The 22,785-nt window shown below is 43.5% G+C and overlaps 2 protein-coding genes, 3 non-coding genes and 2 pseudogenes across 6 annotated transcripts in view; 5 read left to right on the top strand and 2 right to left on the bottom strand.

Annotated features, from left to right (window-relative positions):
* Positions 1-22,785, top strand: part of LOC132891954 (protein NLRC5-like) — an 888,139-nt gene that overhangs the window by 365,716 nt on the left and 499,638 nt on the right. The window lies entirely within an intron of this gene.
* On the top strand, positions 16-87 carry trnaq-uug (transfer RNA glutamine (anticodon UUG)). The gene has a single exon. It is a non-coding gene; the product is annotated as a tRNA-Gln (tRNA).
* LOC132896123 (U1 spliceosomal RNA) lies at positions 5,079-5,242 on the bottom strand. The gene has a single exon (XR_009655940.1). It is a non-coding gene; the product is annotated as a U1 spliceosomal RNA (small nuclear RNA).
* LOC132895552 (U5 spliceosomal RNA) lies at positions 7,210-7,324 on the top strand. Its single transcript, XR_009655770.1, has one exon. It is a non-coding gene; the product is annotated as a U5 spliceosomal RNA (small nuclear RNA).
* LOC132898593 (U2 spliceosomal RNA) lies at positions 7,513-7,670 on the top strand (annotated as a pseudogene).
* On the top strand, positions 7,986-8,166 carry LOC132898205 (U2 spliceosomal RNA; annotated as a pseudogene).
* On the bottom strand, positions 15,868-22,760 carry LOC132891916 (protein NYNRIN-like). 2 transcript variants are annotated; one of them, XM_060930046.1, is made up of 2 exons: positions 22,187-22,760; positions 15,868-19,680 (listed from the first exon to the last, which is right to left on the bottom strand). In XM_060930046.1, the coding sequence occupies exon 2, from the start codon at positions 19,305-19,307 to the stop codon at positions 16,950-16,952; it is 2,358 nt and encodes a 785-aa protein (XP_060786029.1). In that variant the 5' UTR covers positions 19,308-19,680; positions 22,187-22,760; the 3' UTR covers positions 15,868-16,949. The 2 variants fall into 2 exon arrangements, with proteins under 2 accessions (XP_060786029.1, XP_060786038.1); XM_060930055.1 differs by having other exon boundaries at positions 15,868-19,632.

Below are 22,785 nucleotides of genomic sequence, written 5' to 3'. Positions count from 1 at the left end.
CTCTAGCTGTGTCTTGGTTCCATGGTGTAATGGTTAGCACCCTGGACTTTGACTCCAGTGATCTGAGTTCAAATCTCAGTGGAACCTCTGGAGCCTTTGTTTGTGGCTTCTGAACTCACATGCACAGACTATCTCAACTGTATGCTCCTTTTGGTCAAGCAAGCTATCACATCCCTTTGTTTCCGTTAAAGTGCCAGTCTTCTGAAAATTACATTACCCCTGGGAATTATACCTGATAAAACTAGACATGTTTAATAGTTTACTGTCTAAATTGTATTTTAATATGAGACCAGGAACATGTTCTGTTTATTTGGTAAAGTTTGACTCTTTGAGTCCACTATTACACGAACACGTTCCTGATAAGTTACTGTTTGTTCAAAGAAGTGACATCATATGCGAAATGCTTAAAAGTTCGTTGGCATTTCTGGCTTCGTCTGTTTTGCAAATTGGAGCACATTTTTAATGATTTTTATTTATTTATTCTGCAACAAAACTAAAACCAAAGCATGCCTCCTAAGGGGTGTGTCCTTCAAGACTGTTCAAGTGTAGCCATTAAAAAAAGCAGAATTTTGATCCATTGTAGCCCAAAAGCTGGCAGGACACTTGCGGAAAAAATGGGTTTGATTTGTACTGACAAAGAGAGGTAACTTCAAGCCAACAGGATGGTTTGGTGTCTGCTCCATACATTTTGAAAAAGATACATCTGTGAGGCAGATTCACATAGAAGGATTTGAGTGATGTCCGGTACATGGAGCAGTTCCTACGATCTGGAAACAAAAGTCAGACGTGCCATCCCAAAGAGCTCACCGCACAGTAAGTGTCAAGCTTGCATTTAGCCTGTCGCTCTTGGTGAGCATAAGCAGGGTGGCGGTCTTCTTTTGGTCACTGTAGATAGGTATTTGAACAGTGACCCAAGTGCATTGCCAACTCATGTGGTCAGCATAAGACCTGCATATGGTCAACGATGCGTCTCACTTTGGTGCCCGGCTGTCGGTCTAGCCGAGCGGACTAAGGAGCAGTGTTCGGCTCGTGGTATCCAGTGGAGATGCGTTCTTCAGTGTTGATCCTGATGTTTGTTGATTCCTGTTTACTGGTGTTTGGGATGGTGTGCTGATACAGTACCATGCTGAACTCCAGTTTTGCATCTTAAGGTACTGAAGCAGATGCCTTGATGTTCCCCTACGTAATTTAGAATGCTTACGAGTAAGTTTGAGATTCTCTTTGCCATACGATGGGTGAAAACTGGTCATTGTAGTCCATTCTAGGGTTCATTTTACAACACTGGCTTTATTTAGCAGCACTGCCCACAGACGGTTGGCAGGTCGAGTCAAAGTACTGTCATAAAATGTTTGCAGACGTTGCTTGTAAAAGCACTGCCAATACAGAGTATTGCAATAGTTAGCCAAGTGCATGGCCCACGCGTGAGGTCAACACTCCATGCCACCCCAAAATGTAGCTCCCTCCAGTCTCTTGCTGCAGCTGACATCAATTTTACTTTGCCATTTTTTTAACTGACTCCTCTATTACAGACACTGTCTGATGTGCTTGGGGACAGTAGGGGCTCCGAGTGTGCCTCCCTCATGGCTGTTTTAGTCCTTAAATCATCTTCAGTGCTTAAAGAAGCCCACCCAAAAAACTTTGTCAGCTTAGACTATGCCATTGTTTGGGTCACGCAGAGATAATTCCACCAAAACACCAGACCGATTAAGACACACTGCAATTGGTCAAAAGCTTGGAGCTTATTTGGGCATTATGTGTTGTCGATTTTTATTGGTCACAAGCATGTGCTCATTGTTTACACTCTGGCTTCCTGCCGTCTCTTCACTGGGGTTGGATTTTGGCAAACGGAGGGATTTGTGGAGGGAGTTCTAGAAAAGATGAAATATGATAATGATGACAGATACATTCATCACAGTGATGACTGCTAGTAATTTTCTCTTCGTCATTGATGGATTATGTTTGTCAGTGACAAGCGTGACGAGTGCTAGTGGGAACCCTGGTTACACTACATTTAAATTCACTTAACCAACATTGAGGGAATATTGCTCCAGCGGTACAGCAGTCTTTCAATTATTAAATCTACCTTGCTAACAGTGAGCACAGCACACACAGAAAACTGGGGGTTTTCTGACGTAACTTTCATTAGACTAGCACATTCGGAACGATGCAGCCGAGTGAAATCCACCTACCCGTCAGTCGCTGCGATCTAATAATGGCGGACAAGCTTTTAGTAATTTTTGGAACAGAATTCAGATGCAAAGAAGCATTTTTTATTTATCTCCCAACTTTACAGTGTATTTGGCACATCACACACAGAAAACCAGGTATTTTCTGATGCACCTTTCATGAAACAAGCACTTTCAGAACAATGCAGCCAAGAGAAATCCATGTCGCCAGCAGTTCAGGTCAACCATTTAAGGCATCCATTAAATTAGCTGAATCAATTTTCTGATATTTACCTAAAAGCAAAAAACACAGAAAACAGCTACAACTTAGTAAATGAAGATAAAATATGACAGGACTACAGACAAAAAGATCTGAACTTCAGCAAATGGATGCGTGAATTTTTCGACTAGCATCCTGTCTGTCAGTGTTAGCTAACGCTACTTATGTCATCTGCTGCACTAGTATATTTTGCCTGAGAAAGTTTCTCAACGAAAGACAAAATAAACAAAAGAATCACGACTTACCTCTTCTATTTTGCTAAGGCATCGTGTTTAGCAGATAGTTACAACTTCGTACGACACAAATCCTCATAAAATATAAAGTATGACGGACTGATAGAAAACAGTGGCGCCAATTTCTCGAGCTGAAGTCCATTAACATTAACATTAAACGTATGATGATGCTGTGCAACGTCACGCATTCTCGCAGCGCATGCGCATTCAATGATAATTCCAATGAAAATGTTATTTTAAAAATTGATGGGTGTAATTCACTTCAGCTTATTTTTTTGTTGTCTAAATCATTATTGACGAACTCTCATATTGATGGTGTTTTTAGAATAGATGAAAATGAATAAAAGTATTATATTATAATAAACACTGAAGCAGAGGGAGCTCAGCTCCTGCTGGCTGTACTGCCGAGGCGAGGAGGCGGAGCTGAGCTCCAGAGGGCCCCGCCCAATTTAATCTCTGGGTTCGGAACCTGAAAAGTCGGTCCCCTTCCGGATAGCCGTTTTGTTTTTTGTTTTTTTCCTGGTGCGAACCGTGACGACATCAGAGGGCGTGTTTTTAGTTTAGGATAAGTTTCCACATCTTCTTATGATTAATAGTTGGTCTGTGCTTGTATTTTGGAAGAAAGCAAATATCTGCTATGTCTGCAAGTCTTATGAAGACAAGGAGGCACCAAAGTGCAGTGTGTGGAGAAAATGTAGCTGGCTCCGCATGTTGCTGGTGTTTTCGTTCTGCTCGCACAGCTTTCTGACCACCAGGGAAGAAATAACAGAACAAAGCTTGCAGGCAAGCAATGCGATCCACCATCTCCGGACTACTGTTTACTTCTGCTGTGCACTGTGCAATGCCTTCTGTCAATGATGCATTCTTGATGACAAATTTCTGTTGAAAACTCATGGAGACCAGGGGCATCACTAGGCCTTTTTTACTGGGGCACGTGCCCCAGTAAAAATCAGCTGTGCCCCAGTAAAGAAATGTTGAAAGATTTTTGTAACAAACTAGTTTCTTTGGCAGATCATTTATCTACTGTAAGTTGTAGGACAGAGTGTGTTTCAAACTTCTATTGCCTCTTCTTTCTAACTAATTTTCTGATTGGTCTGGGAGATTCTCACTGTAAACATAGCATGCGTGCGGCATGCCATGAGTCCATTTAGCCTACTGGAGAGATGAGTCTACTCTTTGGATGAGTCAGAGAACGGGCTCTGGATGAGTTAAGGTAGTGTGAAGTTTTTGCAACAAAACTAAGCAAACCATATTCTAACAAACCCATTAAACTACATCGAATTAAACGATATTAAATTACTTTTCCAGATGGATATCAGACAATTCTTCTCACGAAGCAGAGACAGGGGCAGGGAAACAGTGACAGATGAGGAGGAGGGTGAGAGAGGTAAGATTAAGGTTGTAGGCTATGTGCTAGTCAGTCATAACTAACCAGCTAATTTCGTGAATCGTGAGAGTTGAGGTGACATGTTTAGCATCAGCATGCATTAAAAGCCCAAATGCCAACAATAATTTTTTTGGGGACTGGGATGTGTTTTCCGTCTAGTTAACCTATTCCTTGCATACCGTAACTTAATCCACGAGAGCATAAGAATTATCCACTTTGCATAGGTTGTCCAGGAACGTTAAGGTGCATTGTGCGGGGGGGGGGGGGTGCAGTGCCCCAGTAAAGCTTAATTCCTAGTGATGCCCCTGATCGAGACCCTTGCTCGTGCCAAGGTTCCCAGAAGCCTGACCTAAACCCGTTCAAGAACACGTTCCCTGGTGGTCGGAAAGCCGTGCAAGCAGAGCGAAAATAACAGCAACATGCGGAGCCAGCTACATTTTCTCCACATGCTGCACTTTGGTGCCTGAGCCCACTTGTCTTCATAAGACTTCAAACACATCGTGCAACTTGCATTCCAGCGCACAACATCAGGGGAGGGGAAAGAAGGAAGGAAGGAGATAGATAGATAGATAGATAGATAGATAGAAAAGCCACCAGCTCTATTTTTGACTCTGTCAGGGTTATGGGAAAGAGGAGAGAGCAGGAACGCATTCCCCCACTTTCAGAAATTATGCAGTCGATATTCCCGCATTTGAGGAATTCGCAAAGGTCTGCATGACCCCGGTGAAACTCTCTCCGTCCATGGTGCATCCTCAACAACCATTTTCTGCTCAAAACTCATGGAAACCCTAGCTGGGTACTAAACATGAAGGAAGCCTGAACAAAACCTGTTTCCTAGTGCTCAGAAACACAGCACTACACAGAACCAGAGAGATTTTTTCCATGTTAACCTTAAGAGCATAACCTTTCTAGCTCCTCAAAGATTTAAAGCAGTTAGTAGCTCTTGATATAAAACATCTGAACACAAAGAAAAGAAAAACAGCTCTATCTTTGACTCCAACAGAATTAGGCAAAAGGGGAGAGCGCGAACGCAGTCCCCCACCACCAAAAATTACGCAGATGAGATTCCTGCATTTGAGGAATTCACAAATGTCAGCGCAACCTGAGTGCAATGGCTGGGCCTCACTTTGGGCAAACCACCTTCTTGATCATGGTGTTGCCCCTGCCAGGTAAGTATGAGCTTCTTTGCCTGGCTGAGATGTAACCCTGCAAGGGTGTAGGCTGCTCCATGAGGGCAGGCAAAGCGTCCGAGCAGGGTTTTGCATAATTTTTGGCCCCTCCTCTTCCAAGTCAGCACAAGACACTGGTGGTGATTTCATGTGCGCTCCCTCTACTGGTCAGACAAGATATGGACCTGACAAGACTTTGCACCGACCGACACGTAGCCCTTTTCCACCAACAGGGAACGGGTTCCCTTCTGGTTCGCGCACCAAAGTTTGATCCGTTCAGAGCATTTTGGTCAAAAATCCATTGGTTCGGACAGTGGTTAAATTGGCTTTTGTAAGGAGGGGGAGCTCTTCTTCACTCACAGTGGTCAATATCTCTCAAAACATTTTTATTTATTGCACCATCAGTTTAATACATATTTTATCAGCTTATGGCCTAGTTATTTATATCTCACATCAATGCACATATTGGTAACTTATTAAGCCTATGTTTCACCATCAATCTACACTGTAATTTGTAAAACCTATTCACAATATACACCACCAATTCACATATTAGCAATAGTTCTTTACATCTCATCAATCTATCGTATTATTTGCATTACTTGTTTACATCTCACACCATCAATTCACATATTAACAATAGTTCTTTACATCTCACACCATAAATCTACATCAATCAAATCAATTGTTTGCTAAACGTACTGACATGTCACAACATCAAACCACATATCAGCAATAGCCAGTCATTCCAATTTAATTTACAACTTTCCAAATAAGACTTAGATCAAGTTTCTCCTGCCTTTCCTGTCTCTGTCTACATGCTCCCGGGGAGACTCCCAGAGCGCTCGGGAGACTAGGGATGTCTGAATTGTTTAATTTTGTTATTTAGTCTAGTCTTAGTACCCCACAGCAACCTCATAACTTTGGCCAACCAAAGCAACATTGGATTGGGGGTCAAGCGCGCGAGCCAATGGAAAAATCCAGGCTGCCAGTTCTCACTATCACGAGGGAGGTTTGCTAACGCTCCATGTGCAAAGATAGGTTAGCGGGCATCCATTAAATTAGCTAACTCAATTTTCTGATATTTACCTAAAAGCTAAAAGCACAGAAAACTTTTTTTTTGTCTGACTTTTACTAGACTTAGAAATAGAATATTATTAGAAGAACATCATCAGAGGGTCTACCATTGGCAATTCATAATAGTCATAATTGACATTAACATTGACTTTAGGCATATTAAAGTATGGTCTATAGTTACTGGATTTATCTAGATCTGTTACTATTAATAAGATTTAATTGGCACAAGATGTGGTTATTTATACACACACACTTTATATACATATGCTCAAGGGCACTTCCACCCAACACCACCCCATGTTAACCAAACTACATGTCTTTGAACTGTGGGGTTAACCAGAGCTGACACAGGGAGAACACGCAAACTCCACACAGAAAGGCCCCCACCAGCCGCTGGGCTCAAACCCAGAACCTTCTTGCTGTGAGGCGACAGTGTGAACCACTCCATGCCCCTGCTGCACAAGTTAATAAATTTTTAAATCCTCCCCGTCGGGGAATTGAACCCCAGTCTTCCGCGTGACAGGCAGAGATACCGTCCACTATACTAACGAGGATGATGTAACGGCCCTCATTTATCAATAAAAAATGTGGTATGGAAAGCACTTACTGCTGGGGTCAACAGCGTTCCTGTCAATAATCAAACTCCAGCTGTTGTTTTCATATTTAATTTATAGGCCTACAGCCGTGATATTGGACAGATCACACAGCACTCAACTGTTCCTTTTCAAAATTCAACACCCCCACCCCGCTTGCCTATCTATCTATCTATCTATCTATCTATCTATCATTCTTTCAAAAAAGCTCGTTGGTCAGACATTTCTCTGCCTGCGTGCAATGGCTAATAAAGCTGTAAAGGCACCTCCAATCCAGTGTCACTAACCTGATCCAGTGTTAAGTGCAGCTCAGGTTTCTCTTCATTGACGCATAAATCTTTCGCCTTTTACTAAAGATTTCTGTGGAGAGAAATGTTAATGAGTTCAGTATATTTTTGCAGGCTTTGCTCTGGCAGAGCTGAACATTTTTAGTCAACAAATGTTAGAACTATTGATCGTTTTGCATTAAAGTATCTCCCACACGCCCCAAAAGATGATGTCTCTCTTCAAAAGGATCCAGCTGTTGGGGGCGGAGTCTAGCTGTGTTTACCTTTCTGGATTTTAATATGTGGAAGTGGTATATTTAAAGCCATTAGCTGCAGTAAATTATCATTTTTTTGCATTTTGGTTAGGACCAAGTGTAGTATCTATTCTAATCAATTTAATATTTGATTTGTTCTTTAAACGAGAGTGTTATATTCAGCAGGTTTTTTTTTTAGAGTAAGGAGCTGGGATTGGAGTTTGCTCTTTTCATATACCAATCTAATGTTATAGTACATCTGTCTTTGTTCTCAAGAAAGCTTGTTTTCCCCTTATTTAACACACTCTTTAAATGAAGTTGATCAATGTTTTTTTTAGAGTAGAGAATAAAAATAAGAATTTGTTCCTTTTATTGTATACATTCATATGGTACTATAGTAGATTTAGGAATGGTTACCTTATTTTAAAAAAGAAAAAAAAATTATTTTGCCTGCCCTAACTTTTTTCCCTATTTTCTGGTTTTCTCCATGCTCAACAACACAGGTGTAGAATTGGGTGTGGGCGGTATGGGAGAGAAATGTTAACGAGTTCAACGTAAGTTATTGCTTTTCGGCCTTTTGGTTAAGGTCAAGTGTGGTATCTATTCTTATCAATTTAATATCTGATATGTTCTGTAAATGAAAATGTTATATCAAGCAGATTATTTTTTTTTAGAACAGGTAGCTGGAATGGGGGTTTGCTCCTATCAACCTGATATTGTAGTATTTTCAGGAATAATGCCTTTGCTCAAAAAAAGGATTTTTTAATTCTTATTTGACACTCTTTAAGTGAAGTTAATAAATGTTTTTTTTTTTACAGTAGAGAATTAAAATAGGAATTTGGTTCTTTTATTCTATACGCTCATGTGGTATTATACTAGATTTAGGAATGGTTACCGTATTTTAAAAAAGAAAGAAAAAAATCTTTATTTTGCCTGCCCTAACTTTTTCCCTATTTTCTGGTTTTCTCCATGCTCAACAACACAGGTGTAGAATTGGGTGTGGGCGGTGTGGGCGTGTCCCAACCAATATTTCTGATTGAAGAAAAAAAATCCCGCCCCGTGCGCGGCACACAAAGGGTTACTGTAGGTTTCCACTGGGCGAAACACCACGCCCAGTTCGCTCATGAATATTCACTCTGGGGGCGTGGCCGCGAAAATAGCCCGCACTTTTGGCTACCGTGTCAATTAGCAAGTGCGGTTGCAGTGATGATGATAACGATGGTTTATTTCAAACATGTAAACAAACAATGAATAAATAAGCAGATAACAAGAAAAACAAAACAGCATTTGCAACAAGAACACGTAAAAAGCCACTAAATTAGAAAATAAACCTTAAATAATATAGGTAATAATAATATATCAAAACAAAAGAAAACAAGACAAAAATACAAACATAGCAGGGACGTGCACAGGATTATAGAGGGGCAGGGGCTCAAAGTTAGAAAAAGGGCAGCAAGTGCATTATTTTTTACCCCGGTCCTTTCCAAAATATGGAAATGTAGAATTAAAATTAACGTACTAAGAGGAAGGTAAGTACTTAGCTATGTGTCCTGTGTTGGTGAAAGTGATATGCAATTGCCATTTCTTTTGTGTCAGCAAAATTGTCACTCACATTATCATAGGCTTGGAAGACATGCAAAGCAATAAAACACTGGTGCATTATTAGGCTTTTTTATTGTTAAAGATTTAACATTGAACAGTGAAACCTGAACTTTGAACAAATAAGTAAATAGCCTAATGGACAAAATGATAAAAAATCAGTCCTTCTTCTCATAAGGTAGAAGCCTAACATTCCAGGGGCCTTAAAGCAGTAACCTTCTGGGGGCCATGTCCCTGTAGATATTAATGACCTCATTGTGATTTATCGGTATGTCTTTTTCAATCGAGAGGAGAAGGAGATCAGAGAGCCTCTCTTCTTTGCATAGGCTTCTGAGTACATTTTTCACAAGCTTTTGTTTTTGTTTTTTTCTGAAACATAACCCACATTTGATTTGAGCACATTGTGGAAGAGGTCGACGACTAGTTATATATACAAGAGGAGAATGTAAGCGTCCCGACGATATATGATACTTGCATGTACACCGAAGCACGCCCGAGGCAATCGATTGTGAACAGTAACAGGTCAGGTCATGTCAGTTAACAAGCAGATTATTAAACTACAGAGACTTAAATTACTCACACAAATGTCAGTAGCCCTGAAACGACACAGGCTCGCGGAGACTCACAAGAAACGTGTGCAACAGAAAGAAACGTCTAAATCTATGGATGCTTTCCTCCGACCTAAAAACGACTCTCTAGCTGGCAAAGTGACTGCGGCAGAGGTGACGAGTGTGTCTCACACTGCCCAACACGCAATATCATATCGGGCAGGAGATTGTGGCACAAAGCTAGCTGCAACGATGTATCAGGACTCCGACATTGCGAAGATGATGGCATGTGGTCGGACAAAGGCAGAAGCCATCGTCACGGACGTGCTTGCCCCTGCCTCCGTCGAAGATTGCTTGAAAGTCCTCAGAAGACCACTGAATGAGCAACGAGAGACAACAACCAAAGGTAAAGTTAAAAGTTATATTAATGGATGTAACAGTGTTGCATTAGCTATCTAGCTAACGTCAGTGAAAAAAAATTAAAAATTAATTTAATTCTGTCTCTTATCTCTCTTCCTTATTTCATTCAGATGCATACATGTCAACCTATACGGAATGTCTGTATTTTATACGGATTTGATTCAATAAACGTAGTATACGGGCGTACAAATAAAGTTATACGGATTCTTTAAAAAAACTTCAATATTTATTTAGAGCTATAATAAATTCCCACGATGATAAAAGAACGCATAACATTTACAAACGTACTGTACGCCACAGAAAGCACAAACAGCCAGTAAAGAGTCTTATGAAATCGCGCGTTATCTTGTGGTAGCGAGACTTCGTTCCCCTTTTGATCATGCGCACACCGCATTGCAAGAATCCCGCCAACCAGGAAGTATTTTGTTTGAAATGTGTATTTCCATCTGAGCGACTTTCACTAGCGACTGAAAAGATTCTGAATGGGCACTCCGGCAAGATCAACACAGACACTTGCTGTGACATGCAGCCTAGTGAGTATTGGTGCAGAGTGCTAAAAAAGCTGTCATGGAGTACAATTCAGAACATTAGAGTGGCACTTTGTGTTTTTGTCGAACATTGGAGCTTTCTATTCATTCTGAAGGTTTATTGTTATTAATATTGAATAAAAAGTAACTGGGATATATCATTGTTAATTATCATTCAAATTTTAGGTAAGTTATTTTAATTTGCATCTTATACGGATTTTATAAGGGAAATACGGATTTTGGAGGTTGGCTATACAGGTTTGATTGACCAAAGGTTGACATGTATGCAGATGCTGGTGAGTCCTAAAGGTGTCCCCAAACACAGAAGAGTTTTTGCTGTGGTTGTGAGTTGAGACTTTTTTTTCTACTGTTTCTGTGGTGCTGAGCCACTACAATTCCTGTTAATCCACTGAAAACTAAATGGAGACTTGTCACTATTCCTGCTGTACTGATGCACTGCAAAGCCTCAGACTCAATATTATATTATGATTGATTTAAAGTGAATAAATTGTAATGGAAAAGAAATAAAATTGAGTAGCTTCAGTAAATAATAAGTGGAAGTGTGTCTGTCAAGTCATTGAATGGTCAAAATATTATGAATGTTTATTTAAAAAAAAACACATTTGGTGGCCTGTTCATGACCATACATCACCAATAACAGCAGAATAGGGTATTATTGATATACCATGTAAGGTAGTATGTGCTAGAAATGGGTAAACCACTATCTGTGAGTCTTCCAGCAGCCGGCGCGGCGCCGTCCCACATTGTCCCTCAAAAACATACCCCTTTTCCCCCCTTGGGTTTATGAGCAGGTGGTCACCCTACCCTACAAACGCCCAGATGTCATGTCCATACAGTTTGAAAGGGCTAACTGTTAGACCACAGCTCACATGTTCCAGCTGCCTCACTGTCCGCCTCCTCTGTTATCATTGTGGCAGCGCGTGCAGCGGCTTCTTCCCTCTCACTCAGTCCGTGCACGCCCTCTCTCTGGCCACACGCGAGCGGAGCAGCAATGGACAGAGAAGCGGCAGCTCAACGCACACAGCCACCCCGGATTACAGCGCACACAGCCACCCCGGATTACAGCGCACACAGCCACCCCGGATTACAGTGCACACAACCACCCTGCATTACAGCGCACACAGCCACCCCGGATTACAGCGCACACAGCCACCCCGGATTACAGAGCACACAACCACCTCGGATTACAGCGCACACAGCCACCCCGGGTTACAGCGCACACAGCCACCCCGGATTACAGCGCACACAGCCACCCCGGATTACAGAGCACACAACCACCTCGGATTACAGCGCACACAGCCACCCCGGATTACAGCGCACACAGCCACCCCGGATTACAGCGCACACAGCCACCCCGGATTACAGTGCACACAACCACCCCGGATGACAGCGCACACAACCACCCCGGATGACAGCGCACACAACCACCCCGGATTACAGCGCACACAGCCACCCCGGATTACAGCGCACACAACCACCCCGGATTACAGCGCACACAGCCACCCCGGATTACAGCGCACACAACCACCTCGGATTACAGCGCACACAACCACCCCGGATTACAGCGCACACAACCACCCCGGATTATAAGAACATTGGTAGATTGCCGTGGAGTTTTTGTACCGCTGTTGTTTTAAACTTCTAACAGGACTGTATTATTTATTATTAGGATTATTATTATTATTATTATTTTAAAAGGGCAACATTTAATTCGAGGCAAAAAGGGCAGGGGCTCAAGCACCCCTAAAGCCCTATGTGTGCATGTGCCTGCAAACAAGGACGCACTAAGCAGTTTTGAGTTTACATGTCCGAAAAGGAGTGGGCTGAAGTAAAAACTTATTTAATCCCACCCCTCTACTTTAGTCAATATAAATTGATTATCGAGCTTCCTTATATATATATATATATATATATATATATATATATATACACACACACACACACATATATATATATATATATATATATATATATATATATATATATATATATATATACACTGTATATTACTTATTATTTCAACTCTTCAGATATCAATTCTCTATGACTATATCCAGGGGCGGAGCTGGGGGGGCAGGAGGGGCCGTGGCCACCCCAGGGCACGCCTTGGCCCCGCCCTGGCCACCCCAGGGCCGGACAATAAAATTTATAAAACCGGTATGTCCCACGAAATGTTAGTTCCGCCCGCTGGATTTTTGTTCCGCCTATTTGGTTTCTGTGGGGATGCATATTACCGTAGCACATAAACGTTTCGCGTGTTCAAGCAGCAGGTGGTATCAGATAGTCATGCTCTAGTCCTACAACACAACAACCTACGAACTACGTGAATATGCGATTAATTTGGGAGGTAAGTTATTCATCTCATACTTTCTTCAAGTTCTCACTTTGTAGATATATACAGTTACAATTCTGTCCTCAGACAATTCAGAGTTTCCAGAAATCTCCACTTTGCCTGGGGTTTTCGAAAGTATCCATTTTCAGTGACTGAAACCTTCGTTTACATGTAAATGCAACTGTATAGATAAATATGTGTCTTTATAGATATCCGGCTACAGTGGGATTTGTGCTGTGGGCACACATAGATAGATACTAGATACACTGTAGATATAGAGAAGTTGTGTGATGTTTATATTAATGTGTGTGAGATGTTGTGTGTTACTGGTGGGAGTACACATTGATTAATAATTGTCACACTCATACATACACAACACTCATGCATTCTCTCAACACACACTCCCCCCCTACCCCTCTCATGCGCCACATTTCTATATTTACATGTAACACACTCACTCATACACAACACTTATGCAATCTCTTAACACACTATCTCTCTCACACACACACACACACACACATAATTTGTGCACTACATTTCTATATTTACATGTAACATTCATACACTCTCAACACAGACACACAACTCATGCACTAAATTTTTATATTTAAATGTAACACTCATGCACTGTCTTAACACTCTCTCTCTCACTCATATATGAACACACACTTCACTCTCTTAACACACACTATGTCTTTCTCTCACTCACTATAAGATACAACTCATGCACTCTCAACACACACCCTCTCTTACACACACACACACTACTCATGCATGATGCCAGGGGCGTGTTTAGCCTATTTTTGGGGGTGCTCAAGCACCCCCAAAAACGAGCTCAGCACCCCCTAGCTCAGCACCTTCAAAAACACTGCTTTTGGATGTAATTTTCAGAAATAAGTGCCCTTGCGCACTGCTCAATGAATGTGTGTGCGGGCATGTGTGTTCTTGAATTCACCTGTTACGTGATAATTCTATGAGCAGTAAAATACCTCTCCCCCTTGCGTCCCCTCTGATTGGGTTGCCTGTCCGCGCGAGTGCTTGCTACGACATGGTGGTTTTTTTTAACTGGATTCCACGCCGATGAGGAACTCGAAGTAGCATCTGAGTATTACTGGCATAGCGAAATGTGAAGGTACGGACTGGAGTTGTTAAACACAACACAATATGCATAATGCAATATTGATGTTCCCTGGTCTATGAACAGAATGATAAAAACGACATTTACCATCCATATCGAGATACTTTTGTGCAGAGCTGTACAAGTGCTACGGTGCTAGACCACCGTGTGTTACTCAGTTTTATTTAATGTAACATAGCGTTTACTAATGTAAACTAATGTAAAATCAATAATACACACTATTATTACACAATAACATTAATTAACAATTACCACTGTTCAAAATGAATAGCTCCAACATTACAAATGCAGTAGTAGGTCTTGTTTAGTTAAAAATAACGTAAATATTTGTGTCAGTGGTTGTAAATGTGTAGATATCATAGTTTATTGGGTCAGCTTCTGTTAAAACATTGCATAAGTCTAGTCTTGTCTAGTCTTCTTGTCTAGTTAAGTCTAGTCTAAATGCGGAATAAACGTAGAAACACTGTCGTTCAAGCCAGGTGCTTCTGTCAGCTCTGGGGGCTAAGCACCCCCAAAGATCAGATGCTAGAATCGCCCCTGCATGATGCACTACATTTCTATATTTACATGTAACACACTCACTGGTATACACAACACTCGTGCACTCTCAACACACACACCACTCATGCACTACATTTCTATATTCACGTATAACACACACAACACTCATGCACTCTGAACATACACTCTCACACACACACACAACTTATGCACTTCATTTTTGTATTTACATGTAACATATCTTCACACACACAGAGCTCATCTATATCTACATGCAGTGCACATACTTTCCCCCCTGTCTCTCTCACACACACACACCACTCATGCACTACACCTCATCTATGTCATGTGTTACATCAGTGTAACACTTTCACTCACTCACACACATGCACACACACAAACACATTTTGTAACTCAACACATTTAGTTTGTACAGTACTTACAATGGACAATATCACAACGTGTTGTGTTTACATATGTTGTATGTATGAGTTAAGTATACAAGTATTTTCCTTTTCCTGAGCAAAGCACTCTTTATTCAAGCCTGACTAATATCCTTACTACTTCCCAGGTGCCTGGGGCAGGTGATCTTTTAGTTTTTACTTCTGCATTTTAGTAGTGATCGTTAAAATCCTGCTGCTTAACTAGAGTAAACAAGTTGGATGGTTTCTTTGTTTTGCAGATGCTTTATGTTACATAAATAAATGAATACATTAATTTCTGACCTCTTGGCTCACATGTGTTTTGTTCAAGAGTTAGGCACCAGATATGCCACCAGATACATCAGAATACAGGAACTCAAATCTAGCTAATTCAAAATTTCCCGGGGAAGGACCCCCGGACCCCCTCACCTCACCTTTATTTAGTCACAGCATGGCCACCCCCTGTATATCCTTGGCCCCCCTTTGGCCACCCCATGTAAAAAATCCTGGCTACGTCACTGAATTCAACACTGGGGATTTTGCTGTTTGTGTTTGGTGATGGTTCATGCTCAAAGCCTGATGAGTCCACTTCTTACTGTGGTTATTTTCTGTGTTCTTCAATATTCTCACTCCTGCTATAATTGACCTTAAAAGATGCTGAAAAATCAGCATTCTAAGGCACTGTATACATTCGACACAGACTGTCCATTCCAGTGTGCTGAAGCTGAATGCATGTACACTACCACTACTGGATCGGAATATTCAAAAAAGAAATAAATAAACAAACCGATCACTATTTCTGCCCGGTTTCAAACCAGGGACCTTTCGTGTGTTAAACAAACATGATAACCACTTGTTAAGATTGCGCTGCGTGCTGTTCAGATGCGTTACCAGGAGATCTCCGAGGACAAGAAGAGAGCGAACCACATGAGTCTAAATCAATCTGGTTTATTCTCTGCGTGTCCTGACACATAGCTGCGTCAGGGCGTATATATACACACTTCTGCATAGGGAGTATCAGCAGTAGAAAGTTATGGAATGTGTTTTGCACACTCAGTATCAAGGTCACACAGGAGTTATGCACAGTTCAATAACCGCGAGAACATACTCTTTTGCTTTTCTCTGTACCTTCTAGTTTCACTGAAACCACATTCCTGGTTCCTCCTGTTCTAGGGGGTGTATGGTCTGCTCTTTCATGTATAATAAAACAACTCCTTATATGGTGAGTTGACCAGGATATGAAATAGGAACAGAACATACGAAAAGTACAAAATGTACAGAGCAGCGCGTATTATCTCTGGCCTAAAGTTAACCCTAAACTGCTACACTACACGACAGTCACCCTTGGGCCGCACATTTACAAGAGTAGGTTTAGGAGTATTCAGGATTATATTCTTACAATCCCCTCTTTAATACTCTGACGCAAGCCCAGAGTATTATTCACACCCCAGTGTATTGACAACCTTACCTCTGGGTCTGTATTGTCTGTCAGGAAAACCTTAATTTGAGTATACGAGGGCCACAGGCTGAGCCATGTCATATTAACCTTAGAATAGTTAGATGGGGCTATTCGGACCGGAAAAGGATCGCTGCTGTCATGGGGTAACAAAGAACACACATAACAAGGTATACTCATATTCATTGATGTTTTTACAGTGAAGTTTATATATTTCCAAAACTCGTTATCCCTTGGGTCCCGGTGTATTGCTTGTGCGGGTAACCCTGCCCCAAGCGTTGAGATCAGCACGATGATGAAGAAAGTCATACTGGTCACTGACTTTGTTCTCTAATGCTCACAGGGTGCAGACGGCGAAAAATGTCACAGGCTCCCGTGCTTTTCAGACTCTTCAGCCCAGAACTTTGCAAGACTCACCAACCATCCCCTCTTTGTAGATCAGCCGAAACTGGATTGCTCCAGATGCTGGAAGGGGATCCCTGAAAAGGCCGTCAGCTATTGTCACAGCAACTTTCTGAAACACAAAAATCTGTTAAGCATCAACAATATAGATTTCTATTACATTGGAGCCTTCTTTATTCTGCTGGCATGGATCCACTGTGGAAAAAGGTCCGTTAGTACAGCCGTGCGAGTTACAGCGAGTACATCGGTGGGCCCACTGTAGGGTGACTCCTCCATGGGAGCGTTTAGTTTAGCGAATCTCTTTACTAAAACTCTGTCCCCTACCTCAAAGGGGTGAGTGTGTGCCTCTGGAATGGGAGGCTTTTTGGAATTTACTCTCGCCCAATACTCATCCAGCACCCGCATGAGACCCACCGCGTACTCGCTGAGATGTACTTCAAGATCACCCGTTCCTATAACCTGCATGCCTCTACGCCAAGGGACAGGAAAGGGGCGTCCCATGACGAGCTCGTACGGAGATAAATTGTCGAGAGCGACCTGAGCAGTCATGCGCATATCAGCGAGGACCAACGGTAAAACTTGGACCCAATTTTTCGTGCCTGCGTCTTGCATAGCCTTACGCAACTTACCCTTAATTGTTCTATTCGCGCGCTCCACAATGCCAGAGGACTGTGGATGGTATGGGATATGAAAACGCCAATTGATCTTGAGGTCTTTACATAGCTCCTGCGTTACCTTAGAGGTGAACGGCGTTCCCTTATCAGAGTCAATTCCTACCGGAAGACCGTAACGTGGGATAATTTCCTGTGTAAGTTTGTTCACTGCTGTTCGGGCGTTCTCTTTGCTACACGGGAAAGCCTCAATCCACCGTGAAAATTTGTCAATCATGACCAAAAGGTATTTGAACGGGCCCTGCTTTGGCATGTGAGTGAAGTCGATCTGCCATTCTTGGAAAGGCGTGTCGGGTATGGGAAGGTGCTGATGTACCGCGCCTGGTTTAGATAGATTATTCTGGGCGCACGTTAAACACTTGTCCAGAATGTTGTGTGCGTCTGTGTGCAAATTATTAATGCAAAATGTTCTGTTCATATCCTCCACTACCCCTCTTCGGCCGCGATGAGTGGGACCATGGAACTCGCGGACGAGAAAGGGAGTACAGTGACGAGGTAAACAAAGACGGCCCTGTGCGTCAAGCAAAACGCCACTCTTCTCTGTCGCGCCCTGGGCGTCCCAGAACTGTGTATCTGCCACAGAGGCCGAGGCCTGGATAGAAATGAGATCTATGTCAGGTAAGACAGCGCTAACCATGCGATCAGTAGAAACTAAAGCGCAATTAAAGCCTGGAGGCAGGACACCGGATGCGGCTGCAGCTTTAGCGACTCGATCAGCGAATGAATTGCCCTTTACTTCAAATGAGTCCCCTCTTGTGTGCGCGCGTGTCTTAACAATGGCCAACGTGCACGGAAGGAGACAGGCGGTGATTAAATCAGTAACAAGTGAAGAATGAGAAATGGGCTTACCGTCGGCTGTCGTAAACCCCCGAGACGCCCAAATGCGGCCGAAGTCGTGCGCCACGCCGAAAGCGTAGCGTGAGTCGGTGTAAATAGTAACGTCTGTGTCTTGAGCCAAAATACATGCGCGAGTCAAAGCATAGAGCTCCGCAGCCTGAGCAGAAGAAAAAGGCAAAGAATGAGCTTCAACAATTTCATCAGGGAGGCGACAGACAGAGTAACCACACAGGAACACACCATCCGCAGGGCGGGAACAGGAACCATCTACAAAAAGAGAATCGCCTGTAGAAAGAGGGGTGGAGTGTAAGTCTGGGCGGATGCTAGTCTCAAAAACGATATTAGAAAGACAGTCATGTGAGTCAAACGCAACATCGTCATCCTGTGAGTTAAGAAGACGCTGAAGAGCGTGGGCGACAGAATCAAACGACGAGGAGGGCTTAACAGTGAGATGCTCTGTGGCCAAAAGAATAAACTCATAGCCAGAGCGACGCTGAGCAGACAAATGCTGAGTGCTAAGATTCCGCAGAATGTACACGACGTCATGTGAAGTGTGTAAAATGAGCGGATGCGACAAAACAAGTTTTTCAGCGTCCGTGACCATGAGAGCACACGCAGCAACAGCCCTAAGACAGCCAGGAAGCCCTTGTGCCACAGCGTCAAGAGTTTTAGACAGAAACGCGCAAGGTCGCATGCCCCCCCCGTGCTCCTGAGCCAGCACCCCAGAGGCGGTCCCCTTCTGTTTGCACACATACAGGTGAAACGGCAAACGATAGTTCGGCAGCCCGAGAGCAGGGGCGGAGCACAAAGCTTGCTTCAGAGCCTTTAAGGCCGTTAGCATGTCCTCAGTCCAGACCAGGGGCTGAGTCAAAGGATCTGAGTGACTTATAGCTGAACGCAAACAATTGTCATAGATTGAACAGTCAGGGATCCATTGACGACAGTAATTGATGAGGCCCAGAAATGCCATGAGAGCGTGCTTGGTTGCAGGTACCTGAGTGTCCATAATGACTTGAACGCGTTCCGGGCTAAGCCTCCTGGAACCCTGGGAGAGGTCATGTCCCAAGTAGCGAACAGTTGTGAGGCAAAACTGCAACTTCGTGCGGGAGACCTTGAAACCCTTCTGCGCCAGGAGTGTGAGGAGAGACAATGTGGCGGCAGCACAAGCGTCTTGATCCTCCGCCGTTACCAGAAGATCATCCGCGTACTGGAGCACCGTGGAGTCCCGGGGAAGACAGAGATCAGCCAGCGCGTCCCGCAATACGGCAGTGAAGACCGCCGGTGAGTCAATGAAACCCTGTGGCAACCGCGTCCACGTGTATTGTCTTCCCCTGTGTGTGAAAGCAAACAGGGGCTGAGTCTCATGGCCCACAGGAACACTGAAAAAGGCAGAGCACAAATCAATCACAGAGAAATAAGCATGGTCACACGGAATAGAAGACATAAGAGAAGGAACGTCAGGGACCACTGGAGCCACGGGAACGATGAGCTCATTTATTTTACGTAGATCTTGAGTGAGGCGCCATGTGCCATCCGGTTTTGGGACCGGGTTCACTGGGGTGTTATACGGGCTGACACAAGGAACCACGACACCTTGCTGCAAAAGAGATTGTAGAATATTGTCAATACCATCGAGCTTACTAGGAGACAGAGGGTATTGTTTAACATAAACAGGTGTAGAGTGTTTAATAACAGCTTCATACGGAGAGCAGCTCACAGAGCCCACATCGTCCTTATGATCCGCCCACAGGGTGTTAGGAAGAGCAGAGAGAACAGGGGAAAGAGCTTGGGACGTACAAGCAGCGTTCAGAATGTTATGTGGCAGCACAGAACTGGATAGAGCAAAAACATCAGGCGGAGCACCGTCCGGAGTATCAACAATCATGTGTGAGCCGCTAAAGGAGATCGAGAGTCCGAGAAGACTCATGAGGTCGCGACCTAAAAGATTAAAAGGGCACTCTGGCATAAAAATGAAAGAGTGTGAAAAACGCAATGAAGGGTCCAGAGTGCAGATGACAGGTAAGGGTGGTGTACAACTAGAGTCAAAAGGAACCCCTTCTATCCCCACAGAGCTAACAAACCGTGTAGATAAAGGACCCTCATAATCCCTCCCTACTGAGGACATAGTGGCCCCAGTATCAAGTATAAACGGATACTCCCTTCCTGCCAAACACAGAGGCACAAGAGGGAGCTCCGCGTTACGAGGAGAGCTAAAAGAGAGATTTAACATGGCAACGGCTGTGGATTCCGTACCCTGGGGGCAGCCCTATAGCGGGGCGTGATAGCGCTGGTCCTGTCCGTTATTCTGCCGATAGCCCTTAGGTCCGGGATTCTGGCCTTGCAACACATCCCCTAATTCTCCCGTCCTACTCTGCTCATCCCTCCGCCGCGCATAGCATTCCCTCATCCAGTGGCCCTCCTTTCCACAATAGTGGCACCTGCCTGTTTTCTTCCGGTTCCCACCCGACCATGTGCGAGGCCCGGTGCGTGTTTTGTCATTATTATGACGATACGACCCGGGGCCCTGTGGGGCCACAGATAAACATGCTTTATTAGTCTTACAATCTAACAACCCATCACTTTCCATTGTCCTCAACCGTTCACCCGCTTGGCGAAGGACCAAATGAGTCCTATCGCTCAAGTGATGTTTCAAAACGTTCTGAACCTCAGGGCGGCAGTTAGATAAAAAGGTGGACAGGAACATTGGATTGGGTTGAGTCATGTCCAATTCTAACCCACCCAGGTGCTGCCAAACTTCACCAAAACGTTTCCAAAAGGCCGACGTCACTTCTGACTTTTCCTGTTTACAGTTAGTAACCTGCGACAGATCACGGTTCGCTTGTTTCATAGCCAGTAAATACCTAGTTAACTGCTCACGCAGGAGCTGCAAAGCATTCGGTGTGTCCCTCCAAAAAAATGTCGACACGGTGCGCTGACGCGGACGGCCACCTTCCTGAGCCGGAGCTATTTCTTCCTTTATATTCATAGCGACGTCATTTCTAGGTTGCAACACATCGACTATTTCGAGCAAACGCTCCTCATCATATAATCTGTGTCAACTGATGAGGTGTTCAAGTGTGCGAGCTGATCTGAACAGAGCTGCCAGACATACACATACAGAGGGCTTCCAAACCCATACTGCACACCGCACATTTCACTTACTTCAATAGTTAGTCCATCTGGAGTGGATGTGAGATTTACTTCTAATTTGCACATTAAATCATGTGCTAACAAATTTACTGGACATGTATATGAGATGAGGAATGAGTGGGACGTAACTATTCCTCCCTCGCTTTACATGGGAGGTTAACTGAGAAAGTTTTGGTTTTAGAATAGCCTTTAAAACAGGTCTCGGGGTGTAAACACCCTTTGATTTATCCCATACCTTCTTCATGTCAAACCATTTATCATACCCTGCGCGCATATAAGGGCGGTCCCAATCCGGATCGCCTAAGCTTTCATAAATCATACGGTGCGCTGAAGCAAGAAAGCCTGGATTAAACGTCCCATCACGGGGATACGATGGAATCTGAGGATTTGCCTCCGTCCACCCAGCCAAATTGTCCAGCCACGGCGTAACGTAATAGCCTAAACCACACTTATTCATCCATTCCGCTGGGGTGTCTGTGACCTCAGGTTTAGGATACGAGCCCCCCATCGTACATTAAAGCAAACGGATCTGAACAGAAACAAACAGCAGATATTTATCTAAATTTCTATAGCACGCTCTTCCTGGACTCGAACCAGGGAAAACAAAGCCCTCCTTAGGGCACTACACAAATTTCTATAGCGCGCTCTTCCTGGACTCGAACCAGGGAAAACAAAGCCCTCCTTAGGGCACTACGGAACTACTTCCAACCAGGTAGTCAATCAAACATGTCTTACCTGATTGAGAGTATCACGTCGGGGTCACCAAATTGTTAAGATTGCGCTGCGTGCTGTTCAGATGCGTTACCAGGAGATCTCCGAGGACAAGAAGAGAGCGAACCACATGAGTCTAAATCAATCTGGTTTATTCTCTGCGTGTCCTGACACATAGCTGCGTCAGGGCGTATATATACACACTTCTGCATAGGGAGTATCAGCAGTAGAAAGTTATGGAATGTGTTTTGCACACTCAGTATCAAGGTCACACAGGAGTTATGCACAGTTCAATAACCGCGAGAACATACTCTTTTGCTTTTCTCTGTACCTTCTAGTTTCACTGAAACCACATTCCTGGTTCCTCCTGTTCTAGGGGGTGTATGGTCTGCTCTTTCATGTATAATAAAACAACTCCTTATATGGTGAGTTGACCAGGATATGAAATAGGAACAGAACATACGAAAAGTACAAAATGTACAGAGCAGCGCGTATTATCTCTGGCCTAAAGTTAACCCTAAACTGCTACACTACACGACAGTCACCCTTGGGCCGCACATTTACAAGAGTAGGTTTAGGAGTATTCAGGATTATATTCTTACACCACTACACTACAGAAACCT

This window comes from Neoarius graeffei, chromosome 1, assembly GCF_027579695.1.
Source record: "Neoarius graeffei isolate fNeoGra1 chromosome 1, fNeoGra1.pri, whole genome shotgun sequence".
NCBI classification, from domain to species: Eukaryota; Metazoa; Chordata; class Actinopteri; order Siluriformes; family Ariidae; genus Neoarius; species Neoarius graeffei.
Note: the sequence above shows the minus strand (reverse complement) of the source record. Positions and strands in the feature narration are given on the sequence as shown.

Coding starts and splice junctions, on each gene's coding strand:
- LOC132891916 (XM_060930046.1), bottom strand. CDS start 19,307: ATGGACACTCAGGTACCTGCAACCAAGCACGCTCTCATGGCATTTCTG.